General features: G+C 33.4%; 1 protein-coding gene across 1 annotated transcript in view; it reads right to left on the reverse strand.

The window, feature by feature from the left end:
• Positions 1-19,834, reverse strand: part of LOC133179832 (multidrug resistance-associated protein 1-like) — a 32,106-nt gene extending 12,272 nt beyond the window's left edge. The window contains exons 1-15 of the mRNA XM_061314535.1: positions 19,667-19,834; positions 19,035-19,211; positions 17,158-17,292; positions 16,909-17,037; positions 13,641-13,757; positions 12,609-12,673; positions 12,198-12,341; positions 11,757-12,002; positions 10,304-10,490; positions 9,541-9,861; positions 8,818-8,955; positions 8,101-8,247; positions 2,480-2,564; positions 2,192-2,261; positions 1,943-2,069 (exon numbers count right to left, since the gene is read on the reverse strand). Of these exons, the coding sequence (XP_061170519.1) occupies positions 1,943-2,069; positions 2,192-2,261; positions 2,480-2,564; positions 8,101-8,247; positions 8,818-8,955; positions 9,541-9,861; positions 10,304-10,490; positions 11,757-12,002; positions 12,198-12,341; positions 12,609-12,673; positions 13,641-13,757; positions 16,909-17,037; positions 17,158-17,292; positions 19,035-19,211; positions 19,667-19,738 (2,160 nt within the window). The 5' untranslated portion in view covers positions 19,739-19,834. The remainder of the gene's footprint in view (positions 1-1,942; positions 2,070-2,191; positions 2,262-2,479; positions 2,565-8,100; positions 8,248-8,817; positions 8,956-9,540; positions 9,862-10,303; positions 10,491-11,756; positions 12,003-12,197; positions 12,342-12,608; positions 12,674-13,640; positions 13,758-16,908; positions 17,038-17,157; positions 17,293-19,034; positions 19,212-19,666) is intronic.
• Positions 19,835-23,729: the final 3,895 nt, after the last annotated feature.

Consider the following 23,729-nt stretch of genomic DNA (forward strand, 5'->3'; position numbering starts at 1 on the left):
AGAGGCCCATGGGCCACATCGCTCACCTGAGCACATTGGCTAGGCAAAAGCACAAATCAGTTCAGTATTGAAAAGATTACCGGTGGTGGGGGGGGGGGGGGTGGCTTGAATTTTAAACTACCTGATGATGCTTCCATGTCAATACAACAAATGGCTTTGTTGTACTTGAGAAGATTTTTTAAAAAAAATTCCCATATATTCCTTTGTAAAAATTTGATCCCCCATCGCGGTTCCTCCCTATCCCAGGGGTAATCATTTGAACTTGAATCTACACTACCTGAGGATGCTTCCATATCAATATGACTAAACATAGCTTTCCTGTTCTTGAGAAGAAATATTTTTCCTATATGTTCTTATGTAAAACTTTCGATCCCCCAATGGGCCCCACCCAACCCCTGGGGGTCATCATTTGAACAAAATTTTATCTACACTACCTGAGGATGCTTCCATATCAAAATGACTAATCATAGTTTGCAGTTCTTCAGAAGAAGATATTTTCCTATATATTTCTATTTAAGACTTTGATCTTCCATTGTGGCCCCATCCTACCCACGGGGGTCATGATTTGAACAAAATAGAATCTACACTACCTGAGGATGCTTCCACATAAATATGATCAATCAGGGCTTTGCTGTTCCTGAGAAGAAGATTTTTAAAATTTTTCCTATACATTTCTATGTAAAACTTTGATCCTCCATTGTGGCCCCATCCTACACCCGGGGGTCATGATCTGAATAAATTTGAATCTACCCTACCTGAGGATGCTTCCATATAAATATGAACAATCTGGGCTTTGCTGTTCCTGAGAAGAAGATTTTTCCTATATATTTCTATGTAAAACTTTGATTCTCCATTGTGGCCCCGTCCTACCCCCGGGGGTCATGGTTTGAACAAACTTGAATCTACACTACCTGAGGATGATTCCATATAAATATGACTCATCATGGCTTTGCTGTGCTTGAAAAGAAGATTTTTAAAGATTTTTCCTATATATTTCTATGTAAAACTTTGATCCTCCATTGTGGCCACGCCCTACCCCCGGGGGTCATGGTTTGAACAAATTTGAATCTACACTGCCTGAGGATGCTTCCATATAAATATGACTCATCATGACTTTGTTGTTCTTGAGAAGGAGATTTTTAAAGATTTTTCCTATATATTTCTATGTAAAACTTTGATCCTCCATTGTGGCCCCACCCTACCCCCGGGGGTCATGGTTTGAACAAACTTGAATCTACGCTACCCGAGGATGCTTCCATATAAATATGACTCATCATTGCTTTGCTGTTCTTGAGAAGAAGATTTTCAAAGGTTTTTCCTATATATTTCTATGTAAAACTTTGATCCTCCATTGTGGCCCCGCCCTACCCCCGGGGGTCATGATTTGAACAAAATTGAATGTACACTACCTGAAGATGCTTCCACATGAGTTTCATCTTTCCTGGCCCTATGGTTCTTGAGAAGAAGATTTTTAAATGATGCATTTATTTTTTCACTAATTCTTAATTATCTCCCCTTGAAAGAGGGCGTGGCCCTTCATTTGTACAAACTTGAATCCCCTTCACCCAAGGATACTTTGTGGCAAGTTTGGTTGAAATTGGGTCAGTGGTTCTTGAGAAGAAGATGAAAATGTGAAAAGTTTACAACAACAACAACAACAACGACGACAGACAACGGACAAATTTTGATCAGAAAAGCTCACTTGAGCCTTTAGCTCAGGTGAGCTAAAAAGCAGATAAGTATTACATTGTAATTGTGTATTTCACCTTAATTCTATATTTTACAAATATTTAACGAAACATGTTGATAGCACATATAACTTGCAATACATATGTTTTAGACATACTAAAGTAATTAAATGAAACTTGATATGTTTCTCTTTCTTATCAAATAATAATCAATCAAATTAATTAACCAAACAAGTAATATTATTAGAACAAACCTGTACATTAACGTGACCTTTAACCTTCTCCATCTCTCCCAGCATGGCGGCTACAAGTGAAGATTTCCCTGCTCCAACCTGTCCTACAACGGCCACAAGTTTTCCCTCTCCGATCTTGAGGTTAATTCTGTTTGAACATAAAAAAAGAATTAAATACATGTACAGGCATAGAATACAATTCCCCCAATCCCCTTTTAAAAATAAAATTCATTCTTTCTTCAGTAACAAATACAATGATATATGTCGTACCTGTTTAAGGTAGTCCTTGGGTTTTTTCGGTCCCAGGTAAAATATCCATTGTCTATAGCTATAGCATATCCTACAAAGGATTAATGTTATCATTTACATAACACCCCATTTCCACTCAGATTCAGCATTAATAAGATGTAGAATTTTATTTTTTTTCTTTCACAAAAGGAATTCCATACATAGAAGAAAAATAATAAGAGCATTGTTTGAAATCTTTATTTATCTTTACGAATTTTACCTCAGAAATGTATTATAACTTATCATTTTTCTACGATTGCTAGTAAATACCTGTGTTTAAAGAGGTTGACACATTCTTTAGGTTGAGGTCCTCCTTGCAGAGGAATTTTTCAATTCTTTTAATAGACACCAGCATCTGTACAGTACATTTAACACAACTTACAATGCAAAACAAACAAACAAACAAAAAAAAAAAAAAAAAAAAAAAATAACAACTAGATGAGATCTCGTTGCGAGCAACGAGTAGGTCTTCCGTTAGATTTGGGAAATTTTGATTACAAGAAAGTAGAACAACTTCAAATGAAAAAAAATATTCATATTAATTCTTCAAAATATGCTTAGCAACACATGAAAGAGTAAAATCTATCAATTTCAAACAACTTCCGGTCTTTTATATTCACTTCCGGTATGACCGGAAGTACTCAAAATGACTTTTAACTCCTAACTGAGTGTGGAGGAGTCATCCCTTAAAGTTTCGAAGAAAAAATGAGCATTTTCTCGTCTACTTCCGGTTTGGAAGAAATAACTTCCGGTGGAAATAGTATGACTTGAAGCAGTCTATTTGCCTCTATTATCTCTATTGTGAACATTTAAAAAAGAAAAAAAAATAAAAATTTGCATTTTTTAAAACTACTTCCGGTGGACAATGGACGTCACGGCAACATACACTAATCAAGAAATTCAAATCTACTAGTCACAATCTATCATCCCTGAAAGTTTCAAGACTCAATCACAAAGCGTTTTTGAGAACACTTTCGGACAAAATGCAACTTTTAAAAAAAGAAAATTGGCCGTATCTCGCGACCGGAAGTGACGACGGCAAAATAAAAAAAACGCCCTAAGTTCAGATGATTTGCCATCATTGCTGAAATTTCATGAAAATCTGTTGAGGCGTTCTCGAGAAATCGCCTGCACAAAATCGGTAAGAAAAAAAATAATAATAATAACTAGATGAGATCTCGTTGCGAGCAACGAGTAGGTCTTCCGTCCGATTTTTCGATGAGATGAGATGTGATTTTAATTAAGTTTTCGTTAAAAGATAATGATATAAAGATTTCCCTACTTAGATTTCATTCTTTTGATTTATATAATATAATCTTGAACATCTTTCGTTCAATAATGCTTTTCAAAATGTTTCCCCTTTTCGAGATATGAAGCGTAAAAGATTTAACATTCTGACCACCCATGGCTCCTAATTACGCAATAGAGAATCAAAGTTTTACAACCTATTGTTGCATATTGAAGAGTTACATATTAGTCTTTTGGCCCCTCTGAGCCCCTAATTTGAAGGGTTAGCCCCTTTTATTTGATATTAAATAAAAAGGCTTGTGATTTTAAACATTTTTTGCTCAGCAACTATTCAGAAGTTCCTTCTCATTTTCGAGATATGTAGAATAGAAATATTTAGGGGCCAACCCTTCAAGTTCTTAATGGGTCCGTTTTGCAAATATTAAAAGGATATATATTGTTCAGAACAATATTCTGAACATCTTTTGTTCAATATTGTTTATCAAAATATATCCCCTTGTTGAGATATATAGCGTCAAAGATTTAGCATTCTGGCCCCTTTTGGCCCCTTATTACGTAATATATGATCTTAATTTAATAATATATAGTGGCAAATCGTTAAGAGGAGCATTCTTGCTTCAGTAATTGATAATAAAGTATTGATAGTGAACAAGTTATAGATGAAAGACTTTTAGCCCCTCTGACTCCCTAATTTGAGGGGTCAGCCCCTTTTTCTTGATATCAAATGAAAGGTCTTGTAATTTTGAAGACTTTCTGTTCAATACCTATTCAGAGATTTCTTTTCGTTGTGGAGATATGCTGAATGGAAATATTTAGGGGCCACCCCTTCAGGTCCTTAATGGGGCCGTTTGACAAAAATTGAAAGAGCGCATATTGTTTAGAACATTATTCTGACCATCTTTTGTTCACTATTGCTTATCAAAATATTCCCCCTTTTTGAGATATAGAGTGTCAAAGATTTAGCATTCTGGCCCCTTTTGGCCCCTTATTACATAACATACAATCAGAATCTTATCACATATTGTTGTAAAGCGTTAAGATAAACATTTTTGCTTCAGTAATGTATTACAAATCATTGATCGTTAAAGAGTTATAGATTAAAGACTTTTGGCCCCTCTCAGCCCCTAATTTGAGGGGTCAGCCCCTTTTTCTTGATATCAAATGAAAGGTCTTGTAATTTTGAAGACTTTTTGTTCAATACCTATTCAGAGATTTCTTTTCGTTGTAGAGATATGCTGAATGGAAATATTTAGGGGCCACCCCTTCAGGTCCTTAATGGGGCCGTTTGACAAAAATTGAAAGAGCGCATATTGTTTAGAACATTATTCTGACCATCTTTTGTTCACTATTGCTTATCAAAATATTCCCCCTTTTTGAGATATAGAGTGTCAAAGATTTAGCATTCTGGCCCCCTTTGGCCCCTTATTACATAACATACAATCAGAATCTTTTCATATATTGTTGTAAAGCGTTAAGATAAACATTTTTGCTTCAGTAATGTATTACAAATCATTGATCGTTAAAGAGTTATAGATTAAAGACTTTTGGTCCCTCTCAGCCCCTAATTTGAGGGGTCAGCCCCTTTTTCTTGATATCAAATGAAAGATCTTGTAATTTTGAAGACTTTTTGTTCAATACCTATTCAGAGATTTCTTTTCGTTGTAGAGATATGCTGAATGGAAATATTTAGGGGCCACCCCTTCAGGTCCTTAATGGGGCCGTTTGACAAAAATTGAAAGAGCGCATATTGTTTAGAACATTATTCTGACCATCTTTTGTTCACTATTGCTTATCAAAATATTCCCCCTTTTTGAGATATAGAGCGTCAAAGATTTAGCATTCTGGCCCCCTTTGGCCCCTTATTACATAACATACAATCAGAATCTTTTCATATATTGTTGTAAAGCGTTAAGATAAACATTTTTGCTTCAGTAATGTATTACAAATCATTGATCGTTAAAGAGTTATAGATTAAAGACTTTTGGCCCCTCTCAGCCCCTAATTTGAGGGGTCAGCCCCTTTTTCTTGTTATCAAATGAAAGGTCTTGTAATTTTGAAGACTTTTTGTTCAATACCTATTCAGAGATTTCTTTTCGTTGTAGAGATATGCTGAATGGAAATATTTAGGGGCCACCCCTCCAAGTCCTTAATGGGGCCGTTTGACAAAAATTTAAAGGGTGTATATTGTTTAGAACATTATTCTGAACATCTTTTGTTCAGCATTGCTTATCAAAATATTCCCCATTTTTGAGATATAAAGCGTCAAAGATTTGGTATTCTGGCCCCTTTTGGCCCCTTATTATGCAATAGAGGATCAAAATTTTATAAAACATATTTCAAAACCGTTAAGAAAAACATTTTTGTTTCTGTAACTTATAACAAAATATTGATCGTTCAAGAGTTATACTTGAAAGACTTTTGGCCCCTCTGAGCCCCTAATTTGAGGGGTCAGCCCCTTTTCCTTGATATCAAATGAAAGGTCTTATTATTTTGCATGTCTTTTCTTATACATGTTTTATCAAAATATTTGCAGGTAAAAAGATATAAAGGAAAAAGTGACAAATTTTGCGAGATCCTTGTGAGCCTATTTTTCGAGCCCAGGCGAGCTTCGACGCCTTTTAAGTTGGAAAAATACAGATGCCAAATGGCACATCTATAATCTTTCCTCTATCTTCACTGAAAATCTTAACTCAATATCTTAAGTAGGTGGAGTTTCCAGGACAAGTCGACCCTCTGAAAATCAGAAAATCCTTAATATCTCAAGATAGGAAGTGACGTCATCAATAAAAAATTTCCAATAAGGTTCAGATCAATACCTATCAGATCTAAAAGTTTCATGAAAATCGGCCAAGTCGTTTACGAGAACTCCCGTGCACAAAATCGGTAAGAATAATAATAAGAACTAGAGCAAAGCTCGTTGCAAAGCAACGAGTAGGTCTTCCGTCCGATTCTCAGTATCCCTGCTTGTAAGATGGGTAAAGGAAGATAAACCATGCGTTAAAAAGAAGGCCTTTAAACCAAAAATGATGTTGATCAGTATTTAGTATATCATTCAGATTGAAATCTAGGCTGATTTTCGCAAAATAAAGCAATTTAAGACTACTTCCGGTTTGACCTGAAGTGACGCCAATCGACCAAAAAAATTAGGTCGGAAGTGTTGGGTGAGGTAAATCATTTGATTTTATGTAATATCTGCAAAAATAAGTCATTTCTGGCTACTTCCGGTTCAACCGGAAGTGGACGAAAGTGACGTTCCTTGATCGGAAATACAGTCAGACGTCCTCTGTGACATGTATAATTCAAATTCATGCCAATATCTGTGAAAATAAACAATTTTTGATTACTTCCTGTTTGGCCGGAAGTGACGTCATTGGACGTCTTTTGACGGTCTCACTAGCCTACTTGTCATTTTGAACAACTTTGCTTCTTTGATGTATTACGAATTCTTAATACTTTTTGAGATATTAAGAGAAAACTTTCGGCCCCTCTAGACCCCTTATTTTAGATACCAGCCCCTTTTCAATGATATCGTTGGAAAGATCTTGTAATTCTGCACTACTTTTGTTCTATATGTTTTAACAAAATCTTTACAGGTAAATAGATATTGTTGAAAAAGTGTTAGAAATTTGGAAATTCTGGATAAGCTATTTTTCGGACCATAGCGAGCGTCGGCGTGCAGTACTCCCGGTGAAAATGAAATGCGTTTGTCACATCTACATATATTGCCCTATCGTCGCTGAGAATCTCAAGTTTCTATCTTAAGCCATTTTTTAGAAAACTCGCGGACAAACTAACACTCTAAAATTCACGAAAATACGGAAATCTCCGAACTGGAAGTGACGTCATCAAAACGAAAAAAGATATATCTAGATTTTTTGATGTTCTATCAGACCTGAAAGTTACATGAAAATCGAGCAAGCCGTTTCCGAGAACTCGCGTGCACAAAATCGGTAAGAAAAAGAATAATAAAAACTGTGGAAAAGAAACCTAAGAATAACAAGAAGGTCTTCCGCTGAAGACGGAAGACCTTAAAAATAATAATAATAGAGAAAAAGAAACAGAACGAAAACAATAAGGTCTTCCGTTGGAAACGAAAGACCTTAATAACAGCACACACACACACACACACACAAAAAAACAAAAGCAAACCAAACCAAAACAAAAACAAAAAACAAAAAATGAAAACTTCGCCACGGAATATTTCCTAAATACGTATAATGGTGTACAAGTAAATTTATGCTAGAACTATCAAAATACCCATGATGATTTCATAATAAGTGTCTCTGCAAAGTCATTATTCAAAGCTTTTTACTTTGCTGTAATGGTCTCTTACTTCATCTGGTTAGGAGCAGCATAAGATTTCAGAGTAGTGTGAGTATTACGTTATCATTTGTGTTTAAAATAAAATAAATTCATAAATGGATTTTTCTTTTGAAATAGTACCCCCAAAACCAGAAGTAATTTTTCATAATTTTCATCGAATGACAGAATTATGATTTGAAATCTATAACAGTTATGATCACATGTTACAACAAAATACCGTTAATGTTAACTAGATGCCTAAAAATTAATTTCATAGCTCATACCGTTACTGTTAACCTAATCCTTAGAAATTACATGTAATCCTATAGCTCGTACCGTACCTGTATGATTCCCGTGATAACAAATGGAACCATTGTTATGGTGAAGCGTAGTGTGTTGATGATGGAGAGAGATACAAACACCTTACTGGCATTCAGGTAATTTCCTGACGTCATCAAAGTAAAGATCAGCAACACAAAATAGCTCATCTGAAAAAGATAACAGTCATTGGTATACATAATGTAAGCCAACGCTTTTTCAAGTAAACAACATTACTTTTGCAAAAGCTTTCTCATCTAAAACATCAAGTTATAAAATAGTTAAGTACTTAATTTTCATAATCATTATTAACTGTATAATGTATTTCATTACGTTTATTACTTTACGTTAAAATAATTTTTCTTTATTCAAATGAAAGATATCTTAAGCACAGAATGACAGTTTCAAATATAGGTTCAAATATACCAGTTTTTAAAAAAAAAAAAAAAAAAACAGTTCGCCTTTCTATGCTCATGCTTACAAACTCCGGGAAGGATAAATTTCATATCAATTATTTCACTTCATTTCAACTCCGCTTGGGAACATGGTACAAGTTTAATTTAATATATAATTTCTTGAGTGGGCATATTTTCAAAAAATACTAATGCTAAAAGAACTACAAATCCTGTCCTTCTAATATAAGCTTAATTATAATTCGTTTTTAGTTTTCGTATTGGCTAAAATTGTCATGGTGTTTAAAAAGATACATATAAAACACTTTCTTTTTTTTGATTACATACCATGAATGGACTGTGCACAGAGAAGAGAGTAGAGAAAGCTGTGACGACACAGACCTTCTTCAGGAACACCATCTCACGGGACCTAATGTTCAATAGTTTCTTTGTAAACGATGGCTCCCACGTGTACATCTTTAAAACCTAGACAGAGATTTTACTTTCATATATCAGCAAGATTCAGTCATATGCATTTATAAAGTAAAATTGGTGCCGTGATCAGGATATAAAAGAATAATATCAGGTAAGTCTAATTTTCCCTTTTCATTACATATGTGACAGAAATTCATCAAAAGTATTTTTCATTTTTACCTGAACTTAATGTTTGTAAATCATAAATTTGTTCCTCGCTTTTCAAGCTACACAGAAAGATTATCTCTCTGCTATTTCTCTTTCTGTCTATACTTTTGTCTGTTCGTTTATTCCACATTATTTCATTTAGAATGTATGACCTGTTACAGATATTTAAAAAATTGTATGCATTTTGCCCGCTTAAAAAATCTTTTATATAAGAACTTTGGTCATTTCCAACGTATAGGACCACATCACTAAGGTATTGCTTTCAGTGTAAAGTCCTGGTCACAAGGCATGAAATATCATTAATTGCTAGTTCTGTTTTTTTTTAGGTTGCACATCAATCGAAATATAAAAGTCCTTTTCTATAAAATTGCAAAATGCATTAAAAGTATGAAACATTTCTACATGTTCAAGCTTAATCATCGCACTTACTTTTATTCCGCTTAAGACCTCGTTTAACAATTTAATCCGACTAGACTTAAGCGCCAAAATGATTCCTTGATATTTCTGTTGAAGTTTTCCAAAGAATATGTTAAGCGCCGAGATGATTATGATCACTGCAAAACTCCCCAGAGTGGCTGCGCCCATTTGATTCCAAATAAGGTATAAACCTAGGGCCAGTGTGAAGAAGAAGGAGATGATCTCGTACTGGAACATAAAGGCGTCTTGTATACGCTGACAGTCCACTGACATCAGGTTAACAATGTCACCAATTGTGTACTGACTTTTGGCAGCGTTACTCATAGTTAAAGACTGAAAATATTTTCAAAGCAAATTCAGACTGAATCCTAATTAGATAAACAAATACATTCAATTGAAAAATTTAAAAATAAAAATGATAACCGTTGGTACTTGTGCACTTAAATTAAGCAAGCAACCATTTTTAAAAAAAAAAAAATTAATGTCAATTTTGAAAGAGACACTGGTGATCATGGTGTGCTTTTGTGTGAAACATTCATATATATATATATATATATATATATATATATATATATATATATATATATATATATATATATATATATGTATATATATATATATATATATATATAGATATATATATATATATATATATATATATATATATATATATATACCTATCACTTCATGATATGTATTGTCAAAAACTGAATCCCAACCTTCAGAATTTCACTTTTTAAGAACTTTTAAATTTATTTTTTATTTTGTCATATACCTTTTTATATATCATTCCTACTAGTGCTACTTTCACTTTCAGTCCTAGTGTCATCATACAAAATGCGCTCTGCGTGAAGAACAACGACTCTACTGCTCCACTTATAAAGAACAAGATGGCTAATCCCCAACCATTCCACAGTGGCCAATCCTGTGTGTGTTTGTTCTCCAGGAAATCTATCATTAGTCTGCAAAAGAAGCTGATTTAAGGTATACTGACCCTCTGATAAGAGAGATAACTCTCAGTGGGGGGATATATGACTACTACATGTATTTCTTTATAAAATTGTCAAGTTAAAATGCAACATCTGTCGAAATTTGCCCCGCAGGGTACGCTGAAATTATGTGCATTTTAATCATGAATTAAAATAATTTTGGAAAATCGAAAGTATTGAAACAAAAATTTTGTATGAATGACCAAAAGGATAATGAACTTAAATGGGTATTTCCAGATGTAAAGTATTCATCAATAACTAGATATAACAATTATTTTACTAAATTATTTATTCTATATTATATTGAGTCTTAGACTTCAAATACGACAAGGTTTATAGGAGCTGTATTTACATGTAAAGACTCAATTCGTTGACTTCTTGGAACAACTGAACTCTCATTCTAATGGCGTTTCAAAACCAAGAAAAGGATTAGAAAGCATAAACAAAAGTCAACAGAAGGTAATGAATTTATTACATCTTCCAAATCTTTTTCTTTTTATTTTAAAGAGTATTCAAATTTTCTCCCTTTGGAAAACACAAAACACATGGTTGACAAGTCCATCTGCCATATTTTCACATCGTATGAACTTTATCTAAAACATAATCTTCTTAAGAAAAAATAGGTACTCATGCCATCAATTGTTTTGAAAACTAATCGTATCACGAGAAAATTCCACAACCGCTGCATACTGTTTTAATAAGAATTTTTCCCTCTTCCTTTTGGAAAAAAAGAAAATTTGATTACTTTTTCATATTTCATGTGAAATATCTTAATATAAAAACATACATTATTAAAATCTTAATAGAATTTATCCATCAAATGAGGAAATAAAGCAATGTGCAGCATTCGACTTATTTTCATGTACCCTTCCTCAAAAGGTACATCAATATTTATGCATAATTTTACCATGGGAGAGTTTGTAATCGGCGTATTTCGGAGTTTGACCTGCTCACATGTCGTTAGGTCACTCATAAAACCCATAGAGAAAACATAATTAAGTGAAAATTAAGACTATGTTTATCTTGCTTTTTATTTGAACATCCTTAAAATGGTGCAGGTTTGTTTAACATTCAAATACAGGACGAAAGTGTTCTTTCAATTTTTTTAAATTTATTTTTTTTTTTTATTTTTCAAAATTATATCAAAAGTAATACTCATTTGAAAAGCCTAAACCATTGTAGTGCCTACCCTAAGATGCATCACCAATACATAAATGCAATAATTAAGGAAGCACTCACTTGAGAAGCAACGGCTGAATCATAGATAATACGTCACATAAGATTTTATAGAAGGAAGAAAGCAGCCATTGTTTCCAATACGTTTTTGCCACAACTTTAAGCAACGATGGTCGTGATCGGTGGAAATTTTCGGGATCTTCTTCATCGTCATGTACGTCTGCTTTTTGATTGGATATCAAAGGTGTTGATTCATTTTTGGTACGATTTTGGTAGAGATAAGCATGTGAAAATTTCCTCTGTTGAATTCTAGAATTATTAAATGATTCGCATTCAAGAAAGATCATCAAAACAGGACTTATGAACAATTAATTTCCTTCGATGTTCCATAAATCATATGCTATACATCAAAGGCTTCAGGTAACTGTTTTTGTGCTTTCTGTACATGACAGGATCAAGCCAAATTTTGATACTGCTCTGCCAAATCAATGCTATCAGACTTACCTGATGTTTTTTATTGCCTGTCTGTGGACTTCATCCTTCCAGTTTTGTTCTAGTTCCGGGACACACGTCTCTGAACGAAGATAGTTCACTTGCTTCCACAAGTCCTTAACATCCAGAGTTCGTCTGTACGCGGTCAGTACAAGTCTAAACCAATGAAAACATCTCTTTTTATCAACAGAGGTGATCACAAGATCACAAATCTAAACCAATGAAATCATCTCTTTTTATAAATAGCGGTGATTACAATCCAAACCAATGGAATCGTTTCTTTATATCAATAACACTTTTATGGCTGATCTTCATTACTGTTTTTGAAAGGTGTTATTTTAGTCAATATATTATTTTCTTGCTGTAAGTAATTGCTGTGCTTCAAGTCTCTAAAACTGATCTACGACGTAAATGAAAACATACCCGTTAAACCACCAGAAAACCCATCTGTTGAGGACAGATGCTGTCTCCTCAGGAGAATTTTCTTTCTGGGAAAAATAAGAAAAGTATAACATGAATATACACTATTCAAACAGGTAAGATAAAGATCCATAATCTTTATTGAAGACGAGGAGGCAACTTTTTAGAGACTATACTCATGGCTTGAATACTTGTATACAGTAGATTCTTAAATATACTATGTACACAAGGATTTAAGTATTAAATTCTCGCTTAATTTCGCGAGAAGCACCACTCGCTAAATAAATTTACTCGCTTCTTATGGTGCTGAAATACATTTATAAACTCTTGATTAACCGTTGCCAATTCGTGTTGTAACGATTCGACGTCTATTAGTCTTTTCGTGATACTATTAATAATTACTCGCATAAAATAATTAATATTCAGTACTTAAATAAGTAAAATTTGGAGAAAGAAATCATAACAAACCCTCTCCTTCCGTTTTCAAGCGCACCGAAGATTGAAGATAACCATCAGTATAATAATACCGGTAAGTAATGTTTGTGTTGTAAATACCGGTAAGTGATGTTTGTGTTATAAATACCGGTAAGTAATGTTTGTGTTGTAAATACCGGTAAGTGATGTTTGTGTTATAAATACCGGTAAGTGATGTTTGTGTTGTAAATACCGGTAAGTGATGTTTGTGTTATAAATACCGGTAAGTAATGTTTGTGTTATAAATACCGGTAAGTGATGTTTGTGTTATAAGAAAAATGTTATTTTTCTTTTCTTTGTTGTACTCACCAATAATGAAAATCATATCGAGTTTGTTGTCCATGTAATGTTACTGATGCATATATTTTGTTAGATATTCTGACAATATTTTTTTACGATGACGTTTTTATGTTTGTTTGTTTTTTGATGATTTGTTGATGCTTTAAGTTTTTGTTTCTAATTTTTATGATGACCCTGTTTCTGGAGTTTATTTTGTTTTACAATAACAATCATCCTGATGCCGTTTTTTGATACGATGGGAGGAGAACTAGAAGTGTTTACCTGTCCAAGGAAAGTGTAGTGGGGGTGTCCGGGCTTGTCCGCAAAGGAATAAAGAACAAACTGGACACAAATGATTGTAAAGTATACATAGTAGATAATACTGGTGACGCAACTTGGCTGAAAAAGAGATTTATACACATAAAGCAAATTATGAAAAAAAAAATTAATATTCATTCTATGTTACATAATTAATTTTTTTTCCATTATCTAGGAACTACTTTTATCAGTTTATAATTGAATTTACTTATTTCTTTTATTGTATTTTATTTTCTAATGTTATAATACAGGACAATATCATACTGAGTAATTTTGCCCCGCGCCGCGAGAATTGCATCTTTGCAGGGTATTACCGTAAAAGCAGAAATTTTAGCGGGGATTCAATTTTGGCATTTTTAGCGAGGATGTTGAGTTCGCTAAATCAAATATCGGTAACAATTTATTCCCAATTTGAGGTTACTGTTATCTTTCAAGGCAATCGCTAAAATTACTTCTCGCTGAAATTAAATACAGATTTTTAAAAAGAAAAATCGCTAAATTTGCGTTTCGCTAAAAAATAACACTTAATACGGTATATCACATGTACCATGTGTTTACCCTGCATTACTCGGTATGATATTTCTCTGTATTATATGCATTATAATTCTTATGATAATGACATTGCCCTGTTTGCATGATGCCATATCTGATCTTCGTAATATTGCCCTTGTATGATATATATAAGATTAGCAGGTATAATATTGCCCAGCGAGATATTGCCCTGTATTATAACATTTCTTCTATATGATATTGCCCTGTATTATAACATTACTCTATATGATATTGCCCTGTATTATAACATTACTCTGTATGATATTGCCCTGTATTATAACATTACTCTGTATGATATTGCCCAGTATTATAACATTACTCTATATGATATTGCCCTGTGTTATGACATTACTCTATATGATATTGCCCTGTGTTATAACATTACTCTATATGATATTGCCCTGTATTATAACATTACTCTGTATGATATTGCCCTGTATTATAACATTACTCTATATGATATTGTCCTGTATTATGACATTAGTCAGTATAAAATTGCTTTGTATTATAAGATTATTTTGAATGATATTGCTCTGTATTATAAAATTACACTGTATAATAATGCCTTATATCATAACAATTCTCTTTATGATATTACCCTGTATTATAACATTACTCTGTATGATATTGCCCTGTATTATAACATTACTCTAAATGATTTTTCCCTGTATTATAAAATAACACTGTATGATATTGCCCTGTATTATGACATTACTCTGTATGATATTATCCTGTATTATAACATTACTCTGTATGATATTGCCCTGTATTATAACATTACTCTGTATGATATTGCCCTGAATTATAACATTTCTTCTATATGATATTGTCCTGTATTATAATATTACTTTATATGATGTTGCCCTGTATTATAAAATTACTCTATATGATATTGCCCTCTATTATAACATTACTCTGTATGATATTGTCCTGTATTATGACATTACTCTGTATGATATTGCCCTGTATTATGACATTACTCTGTATGATATTGCCCTATTATAACATTACGCTATATGATATTGTCCTGTATTATAACATTACTCTGTATATATTGCCCTGTATTATAACATTAAACTATATGATATCGCCCTGTATTATAACATTACTCTGTATGATATTGCCCTGTATTATTACATTACTCTGTATGATATTGCCCTATTATAACATTACTCTATATGATATTGCCCTGTATGATAACATTACTCTGTATGATATTGCCCAGTATTATAACATTACCATGTTTGATTTTGCCCTGTTTTGTAACATTACCCTGTATTATATTGTCTTGTATTATAACATTACTCTATAATATATTGCCCTGTATTATAACATTACTCTATATGATATCACCCTGTATTATAACATTACTCTATATGATATTGCCCTGTATTATAAAATTACTCTGTATGATATTGTCCTGAATTATAACATTACTCTGTATGATATTGCACTGTATTATAACATTACTCTGTATGATATTGTCCTGTATTAGAACATTGCTCTATATGATATTGTCTTGTATTATAACATTACTCTATAATATATTGCCCTGTATTATAACATTACTGTATATGATATTGCCCTGTATTATAACATTACTCTGTATGATATTGCCCTGTATTATAACATTACTCTATATGATATCGCCCTGTATTATAACATTACTCTGTATGATATTGCCCTATTATAACATTACTCTATATGATATTGTCCTGTATTATAACATTACCTGTATGATATTGTCATGTATTATGACATTACTCTGTATGATATTGCCCTGTATTATAACATTACTCTGTATGATATTGTCCTGAATTATAACATTTTTCTGTATGATATTACCCTGTTTTATAACATAGCTCTATATGATATTGCACTGTATTATAACATTACTCTGTATGATATTGCCCTGTATTATAGCATAGCTCTATATGATATTGCACTGTATTATAAAATTACTCTATATGATATTGCCCTGTATTATAACATTACTCTGTATGATATTGCCCTGTATTATAACATAGCTCTATATGATATTGCACTGTATTATAACATTACTCTATATGATATTGTCCTGTATTATAACATTACTCTGTATGATTTTGCCCTGTATTATAACATTACTCTATATGATATTGTCCTGTATCATAACATTAAACTATATGATATTGTCCTGTATTATAACATTACTTTATACGATATTGCCCTGTATTATAACATTACTCCCTGTATTATGAAATTACACTGTATGATAATGCTCTATATCATAACAATTCTCTTTATGATATTGCCCTGTATTATAACATTACTCTGTATGATATTGCCCTGTATTATAACATTTCTTCTATATAATATTACCCTGTATTATAACATTACTCTATATGATATTGCCCTGTATTATGACATTACCATGTTTGATTTTGCCCTGTTTTGTAACATTACCCTGTATGATATTGTCCTTTATTATAGCATTACCATGTATGATATTGCCCTGTATTATAACATTACTCTATAAGATATTGCCCTGTATTATAACATTAAACTATATGATATTGTTCTGTATCATAACATTACTCTGTGTGATATTGTCCTGTATTATAACATTACTCTGTATGATTTTGCCCTGTTTTATAACACCATTTTAATTGTATGATTTTGCCCTGTTTTGTAACATTACCCTGTATGATATTGCTGACTGCAGTGGAACAGTGCTGCAGCCCAGAAGTAGAATCCAGAATGTAATCAAAATCCCGGAGGAAATCACGTGATTCTTACGTAGTGCCTGGGTGAGTACAGCTAAATAAACCTACAACAATGAACAGATTTAAAGGAACTAAACTTAGTCAAAAATTTTGTTGTTGTATAATCAAAACCTATTGACAAAATCTATCTATAGTAGGACATACGTCATTATATAGGCACTTACGAAAACAAATATCAAAGCGCCGGCGCCTATGTAGAATTCCTCGGGAACCAAGGCGGCAGACTCGCAGTGGTATCCACGTGTAGAAGATAGAACCAGATTTGCGCATGTCAAGGAAGCCAGAACTATACATAAGATCTGTAAGTGTTCGTAATATACAAATAGGATTTTATTTCTTGAGAATAACTTACGTATATGTACGTATAATTCGAAACTATACACAAAGGTTATATAACATGTATACATCGAGGTTAATTTTAAGAAGGGAAAACAAGTTCAATTCACAGTCGAACAATATTTGTATAATCTATGGCGATCGATACAGATATAAGATTTGTAATTTATGGTATTGATAAGCAAGGGTTCTTGTCTTTCAAACTAAGTCAACAACTATCGATGGCTTATTCCTAATATTTCAAGCAAGGAAGAAACTTGAGAGTATGCAAGTCTCCCCTTTGGTACATGAACAAGTTTATTCACAAAATAAAGTTTTAAAAAATTAAATATGCAGTGCAAGTTACATACAGATATGATTTACCCTAATAAAAGGTCTTAATTGCTACTAGATACTAATAAAAAAAAATTTAAAGACTATAATAAAAATTTAGACGAATTTCGTTTGGTAATAGTCATTTAACATCAAGAAAATTGAAATCGCTTATAAATCTTCTAAACCATGATGTGCAAGTTCTTAAACTGTAATTCCAGTAAAATCTTTAAAAAGTTAAACTATAATGAAAAATCTACAAGACAACACTGCATACATGTATTATTAAAATGATAGGTTAAAATTTTTTATCATAAGTTTGTAAGTTTATACAGTGAAAATTACATATATACTAAAAATTCTCGATCAACTCTTTAGTGTATTATTATAATTATTAGATTAATAAATTCATATAATAGCCATGTAAAATTTATGGTATATAAACAAAAGTACTCTAAAGCCCGGTTTACACGCTTTGCCTTAGCAGCTGCTTTTCACTTACTGCAAAGCAGACAGAGAGTTTACACCATCTGCTTACCAGGCCTGCTCTCACTTTTTAACCAAATAATTCCATATCAGATTGGTCAGGTACGTCTGCTTTGCAGACTGAAATAGAGCGAGTTCTAATCTGTCTGCTTGCAGACATGCAGTCCATAGACCCTAGTTTACGCGGTCTTCTTTTGCAGCTTTGCTTCAAAGCAGCTGCAAAAGCAGATCGTATAAACCGGGCTTAATTAAGGTATTTATCGGCGATATTGTAATTATATCAGAATATATGTATCAGGTATATAATATTCATGTTTCACTTCTATCGTACAAGGTAAATGAACGGTCACCATGAAATTGTCCACCTGTCACGAAACTGTCACATAAGTGCAAAGTATCCATAATTACAACTTTTGTTGTTTTTGACGTCAGTGCGATGATATAGCCACCTGAGGAATACAATATTTACCGAGCCGAACAACGAGGTGAATATTGGACTTCGAGAATGGATAAATCATCGTATTGACTGGGAAAGAAAACCACAGCATTTTTTTATTATACGATTATTATAAGATTCAACGGTAAAATTATACAACTCGTTTAATAAATATTGTCATGTATTTCTTTGTTGTAAACATTTGTAAAATTAATTGAAGTCCTAGCCGAAAGCACTTGGAGAGGCGAGATTAAAATAAACATACCCACTTGTAAAAATTTGGAATTTCTTGACTTATTTTTGGTGTAATGTTGAAAAAATATGATTTCCTGAAAGTTGGTTGCAGGTTAAATAGCTTTTCATAACAAATCAATATCGATTTAGAAATTTATACGGTGTAGATCTATTTTTGGTCCACTGAAGAAAAAAGTTACTATTATGTTCTCTCTCTCTATTTTTTTTTTTACCCACACTTTTCATAACACTTCTGATCCCTAGAGGCAGCGGATAACCGACATAATTACTGCACAAGCTAGCGATCTGGAAAGGCGAGCATAGAAGCAGGAACCCACACGGAACCCAGACCAAAACCGTGTTCTGGAAACAATCCGGAAACTTTGGAGCTGACCCGGAAAATATATCATCATTCTACAAAAAGAAGAATTACGGAAGCCGGTTGGTGCCAAGTAGAAAAAATATTTTATCTGGCGGCCGCCAGATAACTTTCTGGCGGCCGCCAGATAAATAACTGGCGGCCGCAAGAAACTTATCTGGCGGCCGCCAAATAATTTTCTGGCGGCCGCCAGATAAAAAGATCTGGCGACCGCAAGAAACTTATCTGGCGGCCGCCATATATGTTATCTGGCGGCCGCCAGATAAAATATTTTTCTGCCTGGCACCTACCGGCTTCCGTAAAGATTTAATTAAATTATTCAATTTATTTTCCTCTTTTAATTAATTCTACTTTAATTCACATCCCTAAATGTGGTTCAACTTGTTATAAATATGAAATTCTCTCTCTCTCTCTCTCTTTGCGCCTGAGACTAATGTGTTAAACTTTTCATCACTGATCCGACACAGAGTTTGCCGCTTTATTTTCTTACCCATAATGTTGTTTCCTGACAGGAATAGTCCACTCTAGTTATATTATCGTCGGTCATCTCTTTTAACATCATTAATCAAAAAGGCAAGAGGTCACCAGAGCATGAAGTTCAGAGGTCACACAAGGGTCACAAATGAACAATTTTAAGATCTTCTTAAGATATGGCCTATGTCGTGTTCAATCCAGGTGAGATCTGTACAATAAACACGGACATGTATATATACTACCTATAAAGTCATAAGAACTCGATTTTTCATACTGCAAACTATTGTTATTCTAATTATTATATATACATGTATATTAATCCTACCTTCCGCAAGGGAAAAAACCAGGTGATATTAGAGTTGTAAAATAGTCAGAACTTTATCCCCAAAACGGTAGCAACATATTCCAAAAATCCGTCGCTCATCAAATTCAAAGAAATGAATTTTTTCATTCCTGCTGAGTTGTTATATAATGAGTAAACATGTCTCTTCAGCATATCGTTACAAGGATCAGTTACACTCGGCACTATAATATGTAACAATCAACCTATAGTGTGACATACATTTTAATCCGTTTACAAACAGTCAATCTTTTATTTAAAGTTTTACACTTTTCTGGGCAAGTCAGGAAACATCAAACATCCCATAAATTGAATTCCTATAGATAAAGAGTCACATACAAACTATACATGTACATCCTTACTGACCAACTGTGTGAAGTTTAAGTTGCCGAAACTCCGTCTTCCATAACCCGGTAGTGAGGGTAGATCATTAATATAGTGACTCCGTATTTATAATTAACCGCATCAGCGAAATATACAGCATACGTTAATGGATTGCACGAGCATGCCTCTCTATCCTTATATTTGCATGTATACAAAGTATACAGGTCTACACTGTCAACATGCGTAGATGACACTGTAAAAAAAATTCACAGGCATGTGCGTTCTATAGAAGTATCGTCTGTTGGATTTTTGTGTCTTAAAAATTTTGACGAAAGAGAAAAAAATTAGAACTGCAATTTTGTGAATTTTCAATAAATATATCTGAGGCATGAACGTGACTGTGTACTATTTTACGGTTGAATTAGATCCGCGCCGCCTTTTGACATTTTTCCATTTGTATTCAAGGACACACTTTCAACAAGATATCGAATGTGTTTACATACTTGATCTTGTAAACATACACAAAGCCCCTGCCCCAATTAAGCTGCCCAGGTTTCTTGTCAGGGTCAGTATCGTCAACAGCTAGGTGATCCATACAGGTAAAAACACAAAACATGGTGTTTCCCCCGTATTGTCAAACTCCGAATTAAAGTAGGAGAATGGGAAATGGAAAAATGGGTGGCGGAACTGATATATTATACAATCACGTACTGCAATATTTTGGCTTATGCAGCAAATGAATAACAGATATATATAATAATAAGCACTATGCATATAACTATTTTGTAATAAATTATAAATTATAATATTACGATTTTTTATATATTTACTGAAATTTCGGTAAAATAATTGATGGGTATGCCAACTCCTGTGGAAAGAGAGATATTTTGCCTAATTTTGACAGTATATATATAATTTGCAAAGGGACTTTGATTTTTTTTTCATAGAGGTGTATCTGCTTGGTTAGGGATTGAAGTGGGGCCTAGGGTGTCCCCCCCCCCCTTTGTGTCCAAAAACATAAATAAGATTTAACAAAGCAATTTTTGGTGTGGCCCTGGGCCCTCACCCCGACCCCCAACTGGTCGTCCCTTTGAAGAATCCTGTATCCGCCACTGGATTGCAGAATATGAAATGACAATATGAATAGAAGAAAAGTTCCCCCCCCCCTCCCTACGGGAAATGATTAGCGCCAATAATACATATAAAATGTCCCTGATCGAGTTATGTTTTAAGAACAGATTCATACCTCTTTCTAAAAGTATGAAAATAGCCACTAAATCTATGCTTATATAAGGAAAGTGAATAAGATTAGCCACATAAATGATTAAAATAATAAATTTGATATTTATAATAATAAAATAAAAATTTGAATTTTTCATTCAAAATTTCTCAAAAATGTCCTATAAAGTGATAAAATATTGGGATGATAGCTAATAGGAAACAAATGACAATATATATAGAAAGTCTACAATTTTTTAATACATCCAATTTGTTGTTGTTTTGTTTTTGCTTTTTTTTTTTTGGGGGGGGGGGGGTGTAGCATGTGTCCTTAATTTGAAATTATTGGGATCGAAATCCAAAGGGGCTAAAGAAACTAGTCAAGTGGATTCCTTATGGCATGACATTTTTAAGATTGAGGTAGATGTCTCTTCTCGGAAATTAGATATTACACTGTAACATACCCCCAGGTCCTGTATTGTTACATGTATATAATCCTTGTACATGTGATGTAGTCACTATATGTAAAGTTATGTAAATATTACGTCATATCCGGCCAGTGAACAGTAAATAGAAGGACATATCCTTTAAAGCAATATCAGCTGCAACTTTGATGTCGGAAATTTTTGTTGCAATATTGTAATTAACTATTTCAATGACAGAAAAAAAGAACGTTTATAAACTTTTATTGTTTATATTTTCGATGGAAAAACTAATTTTAAGCTTTGATTGAAGCAAAATTACATGCATTATTTTCGTCCTGTACAATATTGATTTCTTATATAATACTATACATTCCATTGTACAGAAATCTTTCTTTTGAAACAATTTGATACTTTAATTCAGTCTAATTGATCATAAAGGTTTAAGTTACTTACAGATTTATCATAACTGCACATTTTAACAGCAAAATAAAATTCTCAAAAATGCAGCTCATATTGCTTTAATAGAGGTGTTAATGTCCCTGTAAATTAATGGCATTAACTCCTGTTATTTTGTGGATGATCAGGGGCGGATCCAGATTTCTAGTCGGGGGGGGGGGGGGGGCTTTGAATTTAATAAAACAAACAAAAGAAACTGATCAGTATACATACACGTACATGACATGTGCTTGTAGTTATTGTGATTTTAATAGTAAACTTTTATTCACGACTGTTTTTTTTTTGGGAGGGGGGGGCGCTCTAGATCGATCTACATATGTATATACTAGCTTCCACCTCCCCAAATGATGTCGCCCTACTTGCACTAAGTACTCTAGCAGTCTAGACCTGGAAAACACTCCGGACACTGGGGCATGACAGAACGACTATAGCAGTCAGTGGCGGATCCAGGAATTTCATAATGGGGGGGGGGGGGCACAGTAGTACTAAACCGAAGGTAAATGCTTGTTATATATACAAACAAAATTTCAACAACAAAAAAATCAAAGGGGGGGGGGGGGGGTGGCGCACCTTTGGCAGCATAAATTCATTAGCCATTCGGTTCTGGGGTACTTCCTTGCAAACTATATATTACCGATTCTCGTTAATTGTTGTTAATGTATAATATTAAATTATTTAACTTTCATGTTCTAAATTTTGAATTTACTGGATGGGTGTACATGTATATATACAAAATTTAGAACATGACACACATGTAACAATGAATGTTTTGTTTCGACGACAGCGAGATGGACAAAGCACTTCTCAGGCCTGTGTATCGAGTTTATTGAAACTGCACGGTGAAATGATTTTTATTGATCATGCAAGTCCGTCAGAACGGGAGTCCGTTCGGTGCGATCCCTCCTCACCCCCTTTCATCGAAAATATCATTTCTGAAACAAAATAAGTTCATCAGTCATCTGTTTAAAGTATAATGTTGTTTAGACTTTGCTTATTTTAAAATATGTGAGAAACTGATTTGAAGAATGTACCAAAAATCCACCAAAATGGTACCCATTAAAAAAATTATGGCCCAAAGGAGGGTTACCTCTCCCTGACCCTACCCCGCATCAGTCTAGACGAACTCCAAAAACAGCGTTTCCGGAAGTAAGAAATTGAGACTGAAAAAGACTCCGAAAATAGAGTCCGCGCATGCGCACACGCACAAAAAATGGCGATTTTTCGGCAAAAATGATGAGTCTGCAAAAACTGTCTGTGCAAAGTTTTGGAAAGCATGGCAATTATGCCAGTACTCAGAAATGCTAAATAAAAGACTT

The sequence above is a fragment of the Saccostrea echinata genome, unplaced genomic scaffold (genome assembly GCF_033153115.1).
Source record: "Saccostrea echinata isolate AGI-Se365-2 ecotype Australia unplaced genomic scaffold, CSIRO_AGI_Sech_v1 ptg000005l, whole genome shotgun sequence".
In the NCBI taxonomy this organism is placed as follows: Eukaryota; Metazoa; Mollusca; class Bivalvia; order Ostreida; family Ostreidae; genus Saccostrea; species Saccostrea echinata.